Raw genomic sequence first — 15,280 nt, forward strand, 5'->3', positions numbered from 1 at the left:
AGTATCACGTGTTCTAGGCTCTAGGGGTATTATTCAGATCGCATGGAGTTGGCGGAAGGAGTGGGGCCATGGGAGCCGTTGGAGGAGGCCGTGTCCCGCGGCAGCCCTGGAGATAGTGGACACGTCTCCCAGAGTCACAGCGCCTGCAGTAGTGCCTCTGTGGGTTTTCTGAACGATGAGGAATTGGTTGGTACAGAGTCATGTGACTATATACTCCGGACAACAGCGACTCAGGTGTCTAGCTACCTCCTCCCACCACAGCAGATGACAGAGGTGAGGGCGTGACTTTATGTGTGATGCGATTGCTCAGCTGCTCAGGAGGGGGCGCTGCAGAGCACGTGTGTGATGAGCTAAGCTAGGTTCTTGCACATATTCTTTTAGCCATTTATTAGTATAAATTAGGTTGGCCCAAAATATGAAACACATATTGAGAACATTCATTGGCCCACCTTTAGAAACTGGTATAGGCACATCCATCAACATATAAGTAGTTCAGATGCATTGTGTTTCACAATTTTCCATCCTTTGCCAGTAGATTGGGGCACTCAAACCACAGGGGCCACTGGTATTTGAATTGCTATTAAAATACTTGGAGAAGAGAGAGGTTTAAGCATTAGCATCTAGGCAAATATTTTTCCTCTCAACCTAGCTAGAGCCCTGGGGATTGCTCTACTTCTCCCATAGTCCTGGCTGAAAACTGGGAGATTGGGTGGTTGAGTCAGGGCCGTCTTTCCCATTGGGCACAATGGGAAGGTGCCCGGGGGGCCTGTCAGAGGCAGCTCAAAAAAAAAACAACCTGAAGAAAATACTTACCTTGCGGTCAGCTAGCGATCCGGCTCCCTCCCTGGTCTCCCTCCTCCGTGCGGTGCTTGCAGTGCATGTCGGGCGTGATGTCATCATGCCCGCCTGACATTCATTGCGGAGCGCGACGGAGGAGGAGACCAGGGAGGGAGCCGGATCGCCAGCTGACCGCAAGGTAAGTATTTTCTTCTTTTTTTTTTTTTTTTCAGGTTTTTTTTTTTTTTGAGCTGCCTCTGACGGGCCCCCCAGGCTGCAGGGCCCATATATATATATAATCACTATATATATATATATATATATATATATATATATATATATATATATATATATATATATGGGCCCCGGTGCACTGCTTTGCCCGGGGGCCCAAAATGTTGTTAAGAGGGCCCTGGGTTGAGTGGAAGATTTATGATTCTTTTTTAAATGTAGTAAAAGACAACATGTCACCCCTTCCACTGCTGATATCTTGGCCCAGCTCTGTCACATGCTCTTTACTTGTAGAGGATATCCACAAGAACTGCCAATGACACTTATGCTTATAGTTTCCAGTTCTCTGATTTGCTAGTTGTGTCAGAAAGCTAAAAAGAATAAAAAGCGAACTGCCAGATGCTACTGACTGCTCCTTAGAGTTGTAAAAACAAGCTTGTCTGTGAGTACATCATAATGAGAAGAGGTGTAGACACCTGACATACCCAACTCCCAGAGTGGAGGAATGACTTGACTATCAAACTAGGTGATTTCATCAACCAAACATGTGAGAAAAATAACGCCAACATTTAAGTTAGTACTTTAAGCTCTTACAAAATTACAAAGTGTGCTTTGTTTTTTAAGCTGTTTAATAAGTGATGTGTTTGCATGCAAATTACTAGGGCAGGTATTTTGAGAGCATTGTTTCTGTTGTTTGTCCAAATTATAATTGAAATTCATTAGGTAAGTACTGTAAATGACAACTGAATTTTGTCCATAGGTAGGTAAAATAATTGAAACACCCTGGTATTTGAGGGACACCGGGCATATTGAAAGCAACTTCCACACAGGTGTTGGTCATGTAGTTATTAAGAAAATAATATCCCAGCATGGTCAAGGAACTTATAAAAATTCTGGACAGCTGTTTGCCTATAATTATGACTAGCACAGCTGCAAGAGGAGAACTCGGTGACTTTGAAAGAGGGGTGATTTTTGGGGTACTTTTGGCATGAGTTTCAGTGATCATTCAACTTGCTGATGTTTATAAGTAGCAGTGTCTAATATACTCCAGGATTGTTCTATCAATGCATTAATTCAAAGTGCAAAGCAAAACAGGTGAGCAAATTTCAGCCTGTTGTGTGAGCACAAAAAAAAGCAGTCTGATGAGAACGCCACTGTCAGGCGCCGTCCCTGCACTTCCTTAAGTGCTGGATATGGACGCTTGTCTCCTCTTGCTGCCCGCGCTCCGTTGCCTAGCAATGGGATGCTATTTCAGGTTTCAGCATCTCCAAAACGGCAGGTCTTGTGGGGTGTTCCCGTTATGCAATGGTTAGTACCTATCAAAATGAAGCACAAGCAGTGAACTGGCAACAGGTTTGTGGGTGCCCAATGCTCATTGATGCTCACAGGGAGCGAAGGCTAGCCTGTCTGGTCCAATTTCACAGAAGAGGTACTGTAGCACAAATTACTGAAAAGAGAATGCTGGCTTTGATAGGAATGTGCCAGACCACACAAGGCATTGCAGCTTGCTGTGTATAGCGTGTGGCCGCAGACCAATCAGAGTGCCCATGCTGACCCCTGCCCACCTCTGAAAGTGCCTACAATGGGCACATGAGCGCCAGAACTGGACCATGGAGCAACGGAAAAAGGTGGCCTGATCTGATGAATCACATTCTCTTTTACGTCATATGGGTGGTCGGTTGCGTGTACGTCGTTTACCTGGGAAAGAGATAGCACCAGGATGCATTATGGGAAGAAGACGAGCAAGTGGAGGCAGTGTGATGTTCTGGGCAATGTTCTGCTGGGTCTTGCCATTTATGTGGGTGTTACTTTGATACATACCTCCTACCTAAACATTGTTGCAGACAAAGTACACCCCTTTATGACAACGGTATTACCTGATGCAGTGGTCTCTTTGAGCAGGATAATGCACCCTGCCACAACAAAAATTGTTCATGAATGGTTTGAAGAACATGACACTGAGTTCAAGGTGCAGTACGATCGAGCATCTGTGGGATGTGCTGGAAAAACAAGTCTGAGCCATGGAGGCCCCACTCGCAACTTACAGGACTTAAATGATTTGCTGCTAATATCTTGGTGCCAGATATCACAGGACACCTTCATAACTTTTGTGGAGTCCATGCCTTAACCAGCCAGAGCTGTTTGGCAGCACAAGGGGGACCTACACAATATTAGTCAGGTGGTTTTAATGTTATTGTTGATCAGTGTGTAGGAAATATATAAAAATTTGTGGTGAAAAAGCTATAATCAAATACAAATATCTACCAGTCCCATCTGACTAGTATTTATCATTCTAGTGAAGGCAGATACCATACAGAGCATCCATGTAACCGCCACACAACACAGAGATCATGTCCCGCCCTGCGCCCCCCCAGCTGCTCTACTTTTAAAAAATACCCCCTCATTTCATTACCTCTGTCCACCCTTCAGCCATCTTCATTACCTCTGTATTAAAATCCTATAGCGCTCAGTGATAGAACATTTAACTCCACATATACACAAACTGCATATGAATTAACATATGTCAATGAAAACGTGCACTGGGTGGACCTTGGTTACACCCATGCACTTGCTAACATGCAGCAAATACCTCTTTGGGGTGATCTAGTACATTGTTTGAATTAAATGTGGAATAAAAGCTGAAAGAAGCATGAACCAGATAATAAATGGTACCGTTATAGACTAAAGTCTAGAAGACAGTGTTATGCCACACAATAAATCAGTCTTCCAAGTTCTGTGGAGATTTATCATCCGTTTGGGCGAGCTGTGTTCCTGGATAGAAATTCAACCTCCCGGTGGTTGAACCTCAGCCATCTTCATTACCTCTGTCCACCCTTCAGCCATCTTCATTACCTCTGTCCACCCTTCAGCCATCTTCATTACCTCTGTCCACCCTTCAGCCATCTTCATTACCTCTGTCCACCCTGCAGCCATCTTCATTACCTCTGTCTACCCTGCAGCCATCTTCATTACCTCTCTCCACCCTTCAGCCATCTTCATTACCTCTCTCCACCCTTCAGCCATCTTCATTACCTCTCTCCACCCTTCAGCCATCTTCATTACCTCTCTCCACCCTTCAGCCATCTTCATTACCTCTCTCCACCCTTCAGCCATCTTCATTACCTCTGTCCACCCTTCAGCCATCTTCATTACCTCTGTCCACCCTTCAGCCATCTTCATTACCTCTGTCCACCCTGCAGCCATTTTTCTAACCCTCCCCCTGCAGCCATTTCCCTTACATCCCCCCTCCCCTTCAGACTCGCAAACCTCAATCACATTCGATTGTTGTTAGCTGTCTGTCAGTGTGGGGACGGAGAATGCTTGGTTTGGTCTTGTGGGACGTGGTAATCTCCCAAGAGCAGACTAAGAGAACCTGACTGGGGCGCTGTGCCCCTAAGGACCCAGTGCCCATGTTGCAGCTTGATCAGCCTATTGGTTGATTAGGCCCAGCATAAACTGTTCATCACACCCGACAATACACACTTGCGAATTTAGAGGTGCAAGGAGCACAGGCAGTGGAAGGAGGTCATATCGTCAGATTAACTTATCCTTCCCCATGTTCTCCACAGATGAGTGCGCGACAATGCTTCACAGAGCATGTGTAATCTTTCAATGGTCAGATGATCATGACGCTGATGTTATCCTTATGCCATGGCTTTCTCAGTCACCAGATCTAAATCCAGTCAAGTATTTATACTGTACTCTGGGATGATGCCTGAAATGACATTTTCCATCAGCCAGACATCATTTGAGTGAGTGAGTTGTGGAAGAATGGTGTTACATTACTCCTGTAAAATTCTAGACATTGGTAGACCTCACATCGTGATCCAACGCTTTTATAGGTAACCTTTATATTTCTATTTTGATTTTTGTTCACTCTGTGCATTTAACATTGTCGGGAAATAAATTCAATGCATTTAAAAAAATAAATAAAAATCAATGTTTCTTGATGGGAAATATCCTGTTTGTGAACATGACATTTATCAGGTTAATATTATGTGAAGTATTTGTAGTGCAAACTGCTCACTATTTCCTGGAGGTGTTCTTTCTAAGCAATGCTTAACGTCACTATATAATATATAAACCTATTTTCTTCAGATTGAGAATTTGGAAAAGAGTTTAGAAGATCTGCTTATCAGAGTTGACGAGTTTGTTGGGATGCTAGATATGGTAAGTACATGGCTTAGAACATTTGTATGTTATTTAGACTTTAATGCTACTCACAATTACTATCAATAACAGTTTACATGTACCGACTATTTGTTTTTTCTGATATGGTTTACTTTCACTTTGGGTAAAACATGAGAATATTATGGGGTGCATTTATGAAAAAATTATAAATAAAAACTTGAATGTGAAGTTTTTAGAGACCACAGACATTATTATGGTATTATCAGAGAATTCCACTTTTTACCGCAGTTTTTCTTAACTCCTCATTTATATATTTTATTTTCATTTTTTTGTTCAATTTGGGAAGATACAATTCCTTAACCATAAGATATTTACATAAATCACATAATGTAGCTTTACTGCTTGCTGTGTTTACCATACACTGCAATTTTCACATTTTATTTTCTTGCATTGTGTAAATCAAGGTGGGGATTAACTCTCTCAAATGAATAAGAAATATCTTTAAAAGCTGATTACAATAAAAAAAAAACAACCAGACAATGACTGATTACAGTATTCACCTCTTTTGCTAAGCCACACCTAAATACAACCTTGTCTGCAGAGGTGATATAATTGGTTGGAGTCCACATGTGTACATTTAAAGTGTTTGAATTGAATTCAAAATACAGAATCTTGTCAGTGAGGGGTCCTACAGTTGGTTAGTGCATTTCTGAACAAGAGATTACCCATAAAGATCAAGATTCAAAACAAATCTAATTTATTGGAAGGCACCCATCAGCGAAAGGATACGATTCTGAAGACTTTTAATACACCAGAGAATAAGGCAAACTGAACATGTCTAGAACACACCGTCCTCCTGTAATGAGCATCTGTGTTAGGGAGGGCCATGGCAACTTTGACAGAGTTAGTCTTCCATTACAGGGATGGTAGGAATTATCTGTGGGACAACAATGCGCTTGCACAAATCTGGGCCTTATGGGGGTGGTAAAAAGAAAACTATTGTTAAGGATATCTTAAGTAAAAATTTGTCCAGAAAGCATGTAAAAAAAAACAGAATACGAAGTAGAGGAAGATTCTATGGTCTGACGAGACTAATATTGAAATTTTTGGCTGTAACATATTTTTGGCCCAAGCCTAACATTGCACATCATCCCAAGAACAACGTCTACCGGCGAGCAAGGTGGCAATGCTTAATGCTATGACGATACTTTACTGCTTCATTGGCTGGAAAACTTTAAAATGGATAGAGTGGCATTCAGGGAAATTTGCAATCTTCAAGAGATTGAAGCAAATTTATATTTCAGTAGGACAATGACCCAAATCTGTAAAAGCCACATTGTGATGGCTTAAGTTTAAAAAAAGCATGTCCTGAAGTGACCCAAAATTCAGACCTGAATCAATCCCATTCAGAATCTGTGGAATTATTTGCTCACCAATTGTCCCCATCTAATCCATAATGAGCAATATTGCAAAGAAGGAGCTTAAATTGCATTGTTTAAATTTTAGTAGACTAGATTGACCCAAACAGATACACAGCTGTAATTGCAGCTAAAAGGTTTTCTGCCACGTTTTAAAAGAAGGTGCTGCAAATACTTCTAATGCGTTCTGTTTTTTTGTTTTGTTTTTTTGTTTTTTACATTTGATTAAAACTTTTTTATTTGACCTTAGAGTATTCTGTTGATCAGAGGAGAACATATTTCTGAAAAAATTTTATTTTGATTCCCTAATGCAAGCAATTAAGGTGGAGAAATAATGCCAAAATTGGTTGAATACTTTTTATAGTCATTGTATACATAAAAAAATGTTGTATTTATCCGTGATTGCGTCAATTTCTGTTATTCTTTATATCAGCTGCAAATTCTGAAGTCACAAATAAAGATTTTTTTTTTTTCACCCCCAGATTCGAAATGACACATCTCAAGTAGTTAACGAAAAAGTGCCTCAAATTTACACTAAAGCTGCAGAAATGAGAAAACTGTACCAGAAAATTGACTTGCTTGAGGTAAGAAAGTAGATGCAGATATGATTAAAAAAAATAATAATCACGTTATACAAGCATCTTATGATATACACTCAGCCACCCTCGCCACCAATTTCTCATAGCGCAAGTGAATTTAAGAATCATGAGTGTTCGGCTGCCGGTCTGATGATAAACGCGCAGGACTAGCGAAAGAGGTCTTTGCCTATAACAGCCGCCTTTCCCCTAGAGCTTTATGTGCTCACAGGTACTCGGATGCCCCAGGACTTAACTCTAGACGTAGTGCAAGTTTATTAACAACACCGCAGCGACAGGGCCGGAGGAGGCTGTATAGATGGTTAACGGATGGTCAGACGTAAGCTGAGGTCAGGGGTCCGAAGCAAACAGGGTAGTCAAATAACACACCAAAAGGTCAGGGTCACTAGCACAAAAGCAGAGTCCAGAAACAGAGCAAAGGGACACAACAGGAGGTCCAGTAGCAGAGGGGCAGAGTATCCACCGAAGCACTGGGACAAACAGGAACGGGACAGGAGCAGGTCAGCAACAGACAGAATCCACGCTATAACCGCGAGGGAGGCTAAGCCCTCCCTGCCTTAAATACTTAAGACAGCCAATCAGGAGCAGACAATTTCATGACATAAGCCCCCCAAATGTGGCTTAATAAATGTAATTGTTCCTGCCCTGTATTGCGGAGGCGCGATAATGTAAGAGCTCGGCGTCCTGCCATTGCCCTAGCAACGGTTGGCCCGAGAACCGGAAGGGATATACCGGTCGTCATGGAGACGGCCGGGAGAGAGGGGAGTGAGTCGTGGCGGTGTCCGCGGCTCGTAAGAGAGATAATGTTTGCGAGATGGCCATTTTTAGCCATTGCAACATATGTTTTACTCTCCGGGTTGTAGCAATTATTATATATAAATTCTAGCAATTGTCACCCTAGATATGTAGTGTAGGCAGCACCTACTTGGACAGATATGATTACTACACCTGAATTGGATACTAGATTGCCCAAAATTAAAGCCGAGGAAATAAAAACTGGTCTCACATTTTGGTTATCAGTTGTGTTTGGTACATGAAAGCATCTATGAGATCTACTGACACAAAACAACTTCCCTGTTATATCAGCAACATAATAGTATAGAAATGTTCTAACATTGTTTAATCTGCAAAAAAAAAAAAAAAAACAACTTTTGGGAATATAAAAATCCTTCTTGGCAGTTTTATGAAACAAAGTTCCATCCTTTGGTTTTCTTTTGGCAAATGGAAGAAAGAACAAAATAATTTAAGTTCTAAAATCTGGATCTGAAATTATATACATTTATTAATGAGTTATTGAGCCATGTTTAATTTCAGCAAAACCTCCATGGTTAATAAGGTAGCCGGCAAATAACGCACAAATGCAAGGGAACAAGTTGGCTTCTGTGTAAACTGTCTTGTCTATTACTCGGTCTACTCTGGGATTCTGCCTCGGTACAGATCACCCTTATCACGAATCCCTCATCTAATTATAGTCGAGTAGATTATCACTGCATCAGCACCACACTTGTGTGTCATCTTTTTTTATTTTTCTGTTTTACATGTGTATTTCTTCTTTGGACTTTATTCCTACATAGTAGGGCTGCTTTAGACTTGGGAGTAAATATAGCTACTGGGCGCAAAACATGTGTAGTATGGTTTCCTGGGCTGAAAACTGCAAGTGGGCAAAATTTATACCTAGCTCTGAAAGTGTTTTTATAGATATTTTGATTTAGTTTTATGAATTTTATGTTTTTCAAAATGATTTATTTGATGTATTTGTACACAATATTGAGAGAGTACATTTCACAAGATGTTTAATACTTTTTGTTGTTTCTGATTGTTTTATCTTTTGGGGCTAGTCAAAACTTTTGTCTATTTAACTTGTAAACAGGCCTTTGTGAAAAAGGTTGGAAGTGATGTAGGACTGATGGAAGACCAGGTTACACAGGCTGAAACAAACTTGGGGAACTTTCCTAATCCTCTCAAGAAAATCTTCCAAAATATCAGTGCCTCCCCTCTCTTTTCACCAGCTGTGAGTATCTGCATGGGTCACTCAAGCTTTTCTTGATGGTACAATAATTACATTATTATATAGCGGGTGCCACAAAAGTGCCTTAGACGGCAGTCAGTTCAACAGTCATGTAATACATGATAATATTTTGTCACATTACTTTGTACAAGTATGGGATCTGTAACCCAGATAGCTTTGAATACCAGAAAGAACACGTCAATAATTGCTGCTCAGTGATGCTTCCTCTCCATTATACTCACCAGGAGGAGGGAAATGTCAGGGAATATGTGTGGAAAGAAATGGTTAATTTTATGTTTGTATATTTTCGATCTGGTGCTTATTTAGAAAGAATCCTAAATTAGAAAAGTGCACACAAGGGTGTTGGTGAAAACCATGCTAATTAAAAGCAACATTGCACTTTGTCCTTGCTGTAACAGTGTTAGAAGGGCATCCGTTAATGTGGCTCTACTGCGCTCTGCATTGATTTCAGCATTGTCGGCAGCATTCAGCGTTAACATTTGGTACAATATGCTTTAATGTGAATACTTGTTGCAAAATGTATGTACATATCCATTTGTTATATATTTTTTTTGATCAGTGTCGTCATGTTTATTATGCTTTTAAGAGCACACGTTGAATGCTTGTGTACGATGCCTTTCATGTTACATGTCAACTGATACATAGTTGTAGATGGATGGCCTCTTAAGGGACAGAATTGTCCAATAACATGAAAGTGCAGATTTGCATGATACCACTTGTTATAATTCGTGGTGATAGTAAAAAAAAAAAAAAAAAAAAAAAAATGAATGGTTTTAACTTTAATAATTTCATCTTGAAAAACTTTTTAGTATAGTTTCTGTCATATGTCAAGTTGGAGTACACGTTATCTGGTTTCTCAGACTGTGGAATTTCTTGAGTGTAATTTTAGTAGTTTTTTTCTGAATTCTGGAATTTCATTTTTTCTCTAAAGAAAGCTTCTTCTCAGAGAATGCAGCCAGCACGATATGATTCTCCCACTGTGTTTAAGACTGAGGACTTCTTCCCCAGTAGCAGCTGATCAACTGTGCCTTGGTACTGTACTGCTGGGATATGGATTCTGGACATTGCAACGGACAATACGATACTCACTTCTTATAACAGGCTGTTTACTGATAGACACTAATGAATATAAATTGTCTTCCGTTCTTGCTTATTCCAAGAAGCTCTTTCTGTATATAATGTGAAATGGTTTCTATGTATATTTAAAAACAAAAAAAACGAAAACTGTTAACATTGGCGTCTGTCCAAAATACGGCTTTCCTGTTTCTTCTTTTATAAGCAATCTTTTCTTGTTAAATGGGCTTCCATTAGCAGTTACTATTGTTTGTATAAAAATAAAATGTGTTAAAATAAAAAATGCTTTAAAAACAAAGATAATCCAGAAATTGCGCAGGAAATAAACTATTGTCCACGTGAGCAGAAAATACCTTTAAAATAACTCTCACAAAAGCCAAAGAATGTTGATATGTACAACACACCAATTTATATAATAGAAAATTACCATAAAATATCAATTTCAATTATGGCAGATAATCATATAATAGAGAACTGGCTTTTTCAGAAACTAACAATAATTCATACTCAAAAGGTTAATATACAATGTAATCTAAAATCATCGTCTTTAGGGACAAAGAATCTGCACTCAGACCCCACAGTTCAGTTTAATGTGTTCCGAGTCCCATACGTATATAATAATTTATAACTCTCAATTTTACTTACATGTTATCCAACTGTCTCTTAATATTGTTATAACCAATATAGCTTACTAGTACCAGAGCCTGCTTTCACTTACCCTCAGGTGCCCACCGCGTTTTATGTTCATGTAGCGGTAGTCCTGGTGTTCAGATCCGTTGTAGTTTGTAATCTTTCCCAATAGTGTCATCAGTAGTAACTTGTAAATTTGTAGACTTTCTGAAGGTGTCTTATCTGCGTAAGTAATTCCATAGAGAGCATTCCCCCCTCTCCTGTCATCACATGAGTTTGCTGCAATTTGTGTTTCAACCTATACTAAAAGCCAGTTCTCTGAACCTAAAAACATTTAATACACAAATCAAATATTTTTCTTTTAGAGTAGAGTAATATACACTAATCACCCACAATATAAAAACCACTGACAAGTGAAGTGAATAACATTAATTACCTTGTTACAATGGCACCTGTCAAGGTGGGGGGGGGGGGGGGGGGATATATTAGGCAGCAAGTGAACAGTCACTTCTTGAAGTTGTTGTGTTGAAAGCAGGAAAATCAGCAATCATAAGGATCTGAGTGACTTTGACAAATTGTGACGGCTAGATGAGTGGGTCAGAGCATCTCCAAAAGGGCAGGTCTTGTGGGGGTGTTCCCAATATGCAGTGGTTAGCACCTACCAAAAGTGGTCCAGGAAAGGACAACAGACGACGGGGTCATGGGCTCCCAAGGTTCATTGATGCGCTTAAGGGAGCAAAGGCTAGTCGGTCTGGTCCAATCCCACAGAAGAGCTACTGTAGCACAAATTGCTGAAAAAGTTAATGCTGACTATGATAGAAAGGCACATAAGAGAAACAAAAAAATCCACACAGAGTCAGGACATTCTCATCCCTATGTTCTTATGGTATAGTTAGTATAGGTGAGGGGGTGTTCTTCCCACTGGCAAGTATGGAAGAGAGAAAAGAAAAGGTGTGGACACAAGAAGACACTCATATTCTGTTTTTTCTAACAGGATAGGTGTGTCTTCTTGTTTCCACACTTTTTTTCTCCCATATGATAGAAAAGTGTCAGAACACACAGTGCATCACAGTTTGCTGCTTAGCCGCAGACCAGGGCCCAATGCGGACCAGCGTCCACCATCAAAAGTGCCTGCAGTGGACATGTGAGCACCAGAACTGGACCATGGAAGGTGGCCTGGTGTGATGAATCACATTTTCTTTTACATCATGCGGTAGGCCAGGTGTGTATGCATTGTTTACCTGGGGAACAGATGGCACCAGGATGCACTATGGAAAGAAGGCAAGTCGGCGGATGCAGTGTGAGATTCTGGGCAATATTCTGCTGGGAAACCTTGGGTCCTGGCATTCATGAGGATGTTACTTTGACATGTATTAGCTACCTAAACATTGTTGCAGACCAAATACATCTCTTCATGATAACAGTATTCCCTGATTGCAGTGGCCTCTTCAGCATGATAATGCGCCCTGCCACACTGCAAAAATTGTTCAGGAATGGTTTGAGGGACATGAGTTCAAGGTGTTGGCTTGGCCTCCAAATTCCCTAGATCTCAAGCTGATCAAACATCTGGCGGATGTGCTGGAAAAAGAAGTCCAAGCAATGGAGGCCCACCTCGCAATTATACAGGATAAATAGATCATGTATACAGGACTTAAGAGATCTGCTGCTAATGTTTTGGTGCCAGACACCACAGGACACCTTCAGAGGTCTTTTAGAGTAAATTCCTTGATGAATCAGAGCTGTTTTGTCGGCCTGAGGGGGACCTACACAATATTAGACAGATTGTTTTAATAAACTGATCAGTGTAAATACCACAAATCTCTATTAAAGTTGAGTGTTGTTTATGTCATACATTTAAAAATTAGTTTTAAGATTGATGGAAATAATAAATGGCCACAGCGGATGGTGATTTGCTGTTCTTCACAATAGAAGGAGATTAATTATAGTGATTCCTATAAATGTTCTAATTAAATGATGCTAATCGCAGGTGGCCATAAAACCAGAAGTATCTCCGTGGATTCACATGGAAAATCTAGAAAATATATCATTAGCCCATATTGAGGACTACGCCACTGGAATACGAAAAGCACATTAGTAACTGTCACAATTCAAAGACTGTTTCATTATCACAAATAAGATTAAAACTTTAATATAGGAACACAATATGTTTCAACTTCTCTCTTGTAATGAAAATAGCTAGAACATAATAAAAGAAATAATTAAAAATGAAATAATACCTTCACTGTCACAGCAATCTTGTAGCCAACTCAATTAATCACCTGTTTTACATATTTTTGCAATTAATTACTCCTTACAGAATAACCCCTTAAAGAATACAGGCATCTGACCCTAATTGATATGTGTACTTAATTCAACATGTTTGGCCCAGCACAATAATCAATTTACCGTTTCTGAAGATCTCCTAATATACTTCAGGTTTTCAGTACTAATCCAGTTAATACTATCCCTCTTTTTTTTTTTTATAGAAAGAAACAGAAACCTCAATTCTACAAAAGGGATGTAATCTATGACCCATTGTATGGAGTTCTATACATTTAATGGCCAACGCAAATTCAATCACAAGTAGTAAAACCCATTCACTAGCTCCTTAGTGATACCAGTCATTACATTCCAGTGCTTTGTTGAAGCCATGAGTATTGTAATTTCTAAATCCAAGAAACCTCACCATGACATAATTTCACATATCTATCTCCTCCATTTACAATATTTTGAATGGTCTCAACCCCCACAACAAGACTCTTCAGATCCCTATTGTGTCTAGACACGCAATGTGTCTGGAGACAATTTAGAATATTGCGTCTATGACCTCTAAATCACATTTTGAAGGATCTGGTCACCATCCCCACATATTACACCCCACAAGGGAATTTTAAAACATATTAGGGGGGTTTGTGGCTCAGTAGACAGAGTGGATGGCAGCACTTTCCTGGCTCTCATTTTTACTGCTTCCTAATCTTTCCTACACCCAGGTCTCCTCAACCCAAATTCCTCAACCTATGACAATCCTGCATACCAGAACACACCCTGCAGTGGGGGATCTCTTCATTTCCAGGTATGGAATTGCCAGGCTCATCCAGCAGTTTGTGGCCTAGTTTGGGAGTAAGCACACCATCCATGTCCCCGGAACTCACATTGGGGTTCCTCAGCTTCTATCACGCGTCACCACTATTCGCTCAGGGACGATCATTCCATCCTGGCGTTGTAGCATCCATGTGGAAGGGAGATCACTGCCTGTCCTCACCGCTCTTGGTGCCACAAGACTTGAAGCCTTGTTGAGACAGAGTGGATGGCACTGAGTAACTGCAATGGTATTAACCCCAGAGGTAGTCATGATACCCATCAGGACCCCATTAGTAGACTTCCCTGCAACCATAGACTCCCTGTATATAGCCATCACTGAGCAGCCATCTTGTGAGGGACCAGTTTCTGCTCATCTCGACGGAAACCCAACCTCTATGCAAATTTGACCTACAGCACCTTCCCTGGGAATCTATACTATAACCCCCTCATGCTTTTACCTGTGCTGTGATCTCAGACACTTTACCTACAGTGCTTTGTCTGTAGTGGCTGGGCCTCTAAATACATATATTCTCTGGCTATAGTGCACCTAGAGTAGACTAGAATGGGTAGTCTCTTACCTATATTGGCTCCAGCCCATCTGGTGCCAAAGTCTTCTCCTCTATCCCAGCATCGACATTCTGGGATCCAGTGCACATATTGTTTTACTTTCAGCTTGACACAGGAGCTGCATAGCTCGCTTACTAATCCTATCCATCTACTGCCTTAGCTTATCAAATGCTGCCTGTAACGCTTTAAACAGACAGCAACTAGGGAGTCAGTTCCTACACACAGACATATGCATACACTGCTATCTATACTGCAGAAGTGTTGCAAACTGTGACCGTCTTATGTATCTACATTCTACCAAGCAGCTACACATTGCTCTTGTACAAAGTAGTAACCCTAAGGCGCTGGATATGGCAATAGTTAAAAGAGACCCAGTGCAAGAGGTCTGCAATCCTCAAAAAATACAGAAATTAAAGAAAAATATGCACAGGTAGTCGAATAACTACAAGGGAACTGAGAACTGCAGATACAGTATACAATTTAATATATTAAAAAAAATGTATTTGCGCTATCACGGTCACCAACTTAGAGATACTCAAAACCTACAAATATTCCAGATAAGAAGGGAGAGAGTTATTTATTCTCATATCCTCTATTTCATGTATGTTAAAACGTTTATATTTTTATACTGAGTGGCTGTTCTCTTATGTGACATATTTGTATGTTTTATTCTGATAACTACATTCTATATGTCATTATATATATATATAATGTTTTTTTTATTATATTTTTAATATAATAAATTG

At 40.2% G+C, this 15,280-nt stretch overlaps 1 protein-coding gene across 1 annotated transcript; it reads left to right on the plus strand.

Moving 5' to 3' along the window:
• Window positions 1-10,432, plus strand: BLOC1S4 (biogenesis of lysosomal organelles complex 1 subunit 4). Its single transcript, XM_075213174.1, has 5 exons — window positions 1-273; window positions 5,107-5,178; window positions 7,040-7,141; window positions 9,024-9,164; window positions 10,114-10,432. The coding sequence occupies exons 1-5, from the start codon at window positions 43-45 to the stop codon at window positions 10,198-10,200; spliced, it is 633 nt and encodes a 210-aa protein (XP_075069275.1). The 5' UTR covers window positions 1-42; the 3' UTR covers window positions 10,201-10,432.
• The last annotated feature ends 4,848 nt before the right edge of the window (window positions 10,433-15,280 follow it).

This window comes from Mixophyes fleayi, chromosome 5 (genome assembly GCF_038048845.1).
Source record: "Mixophyes fleayi isolate aMixFle1 chromosome 5, aMixFle1.hap1, whole genome shotgun sequence".
NCBI lineage: Eukaryota > Metazoa > Chordata > Amphibia > Anura > Limnodynastidae > Mixophyes > Mixophyes fleayi.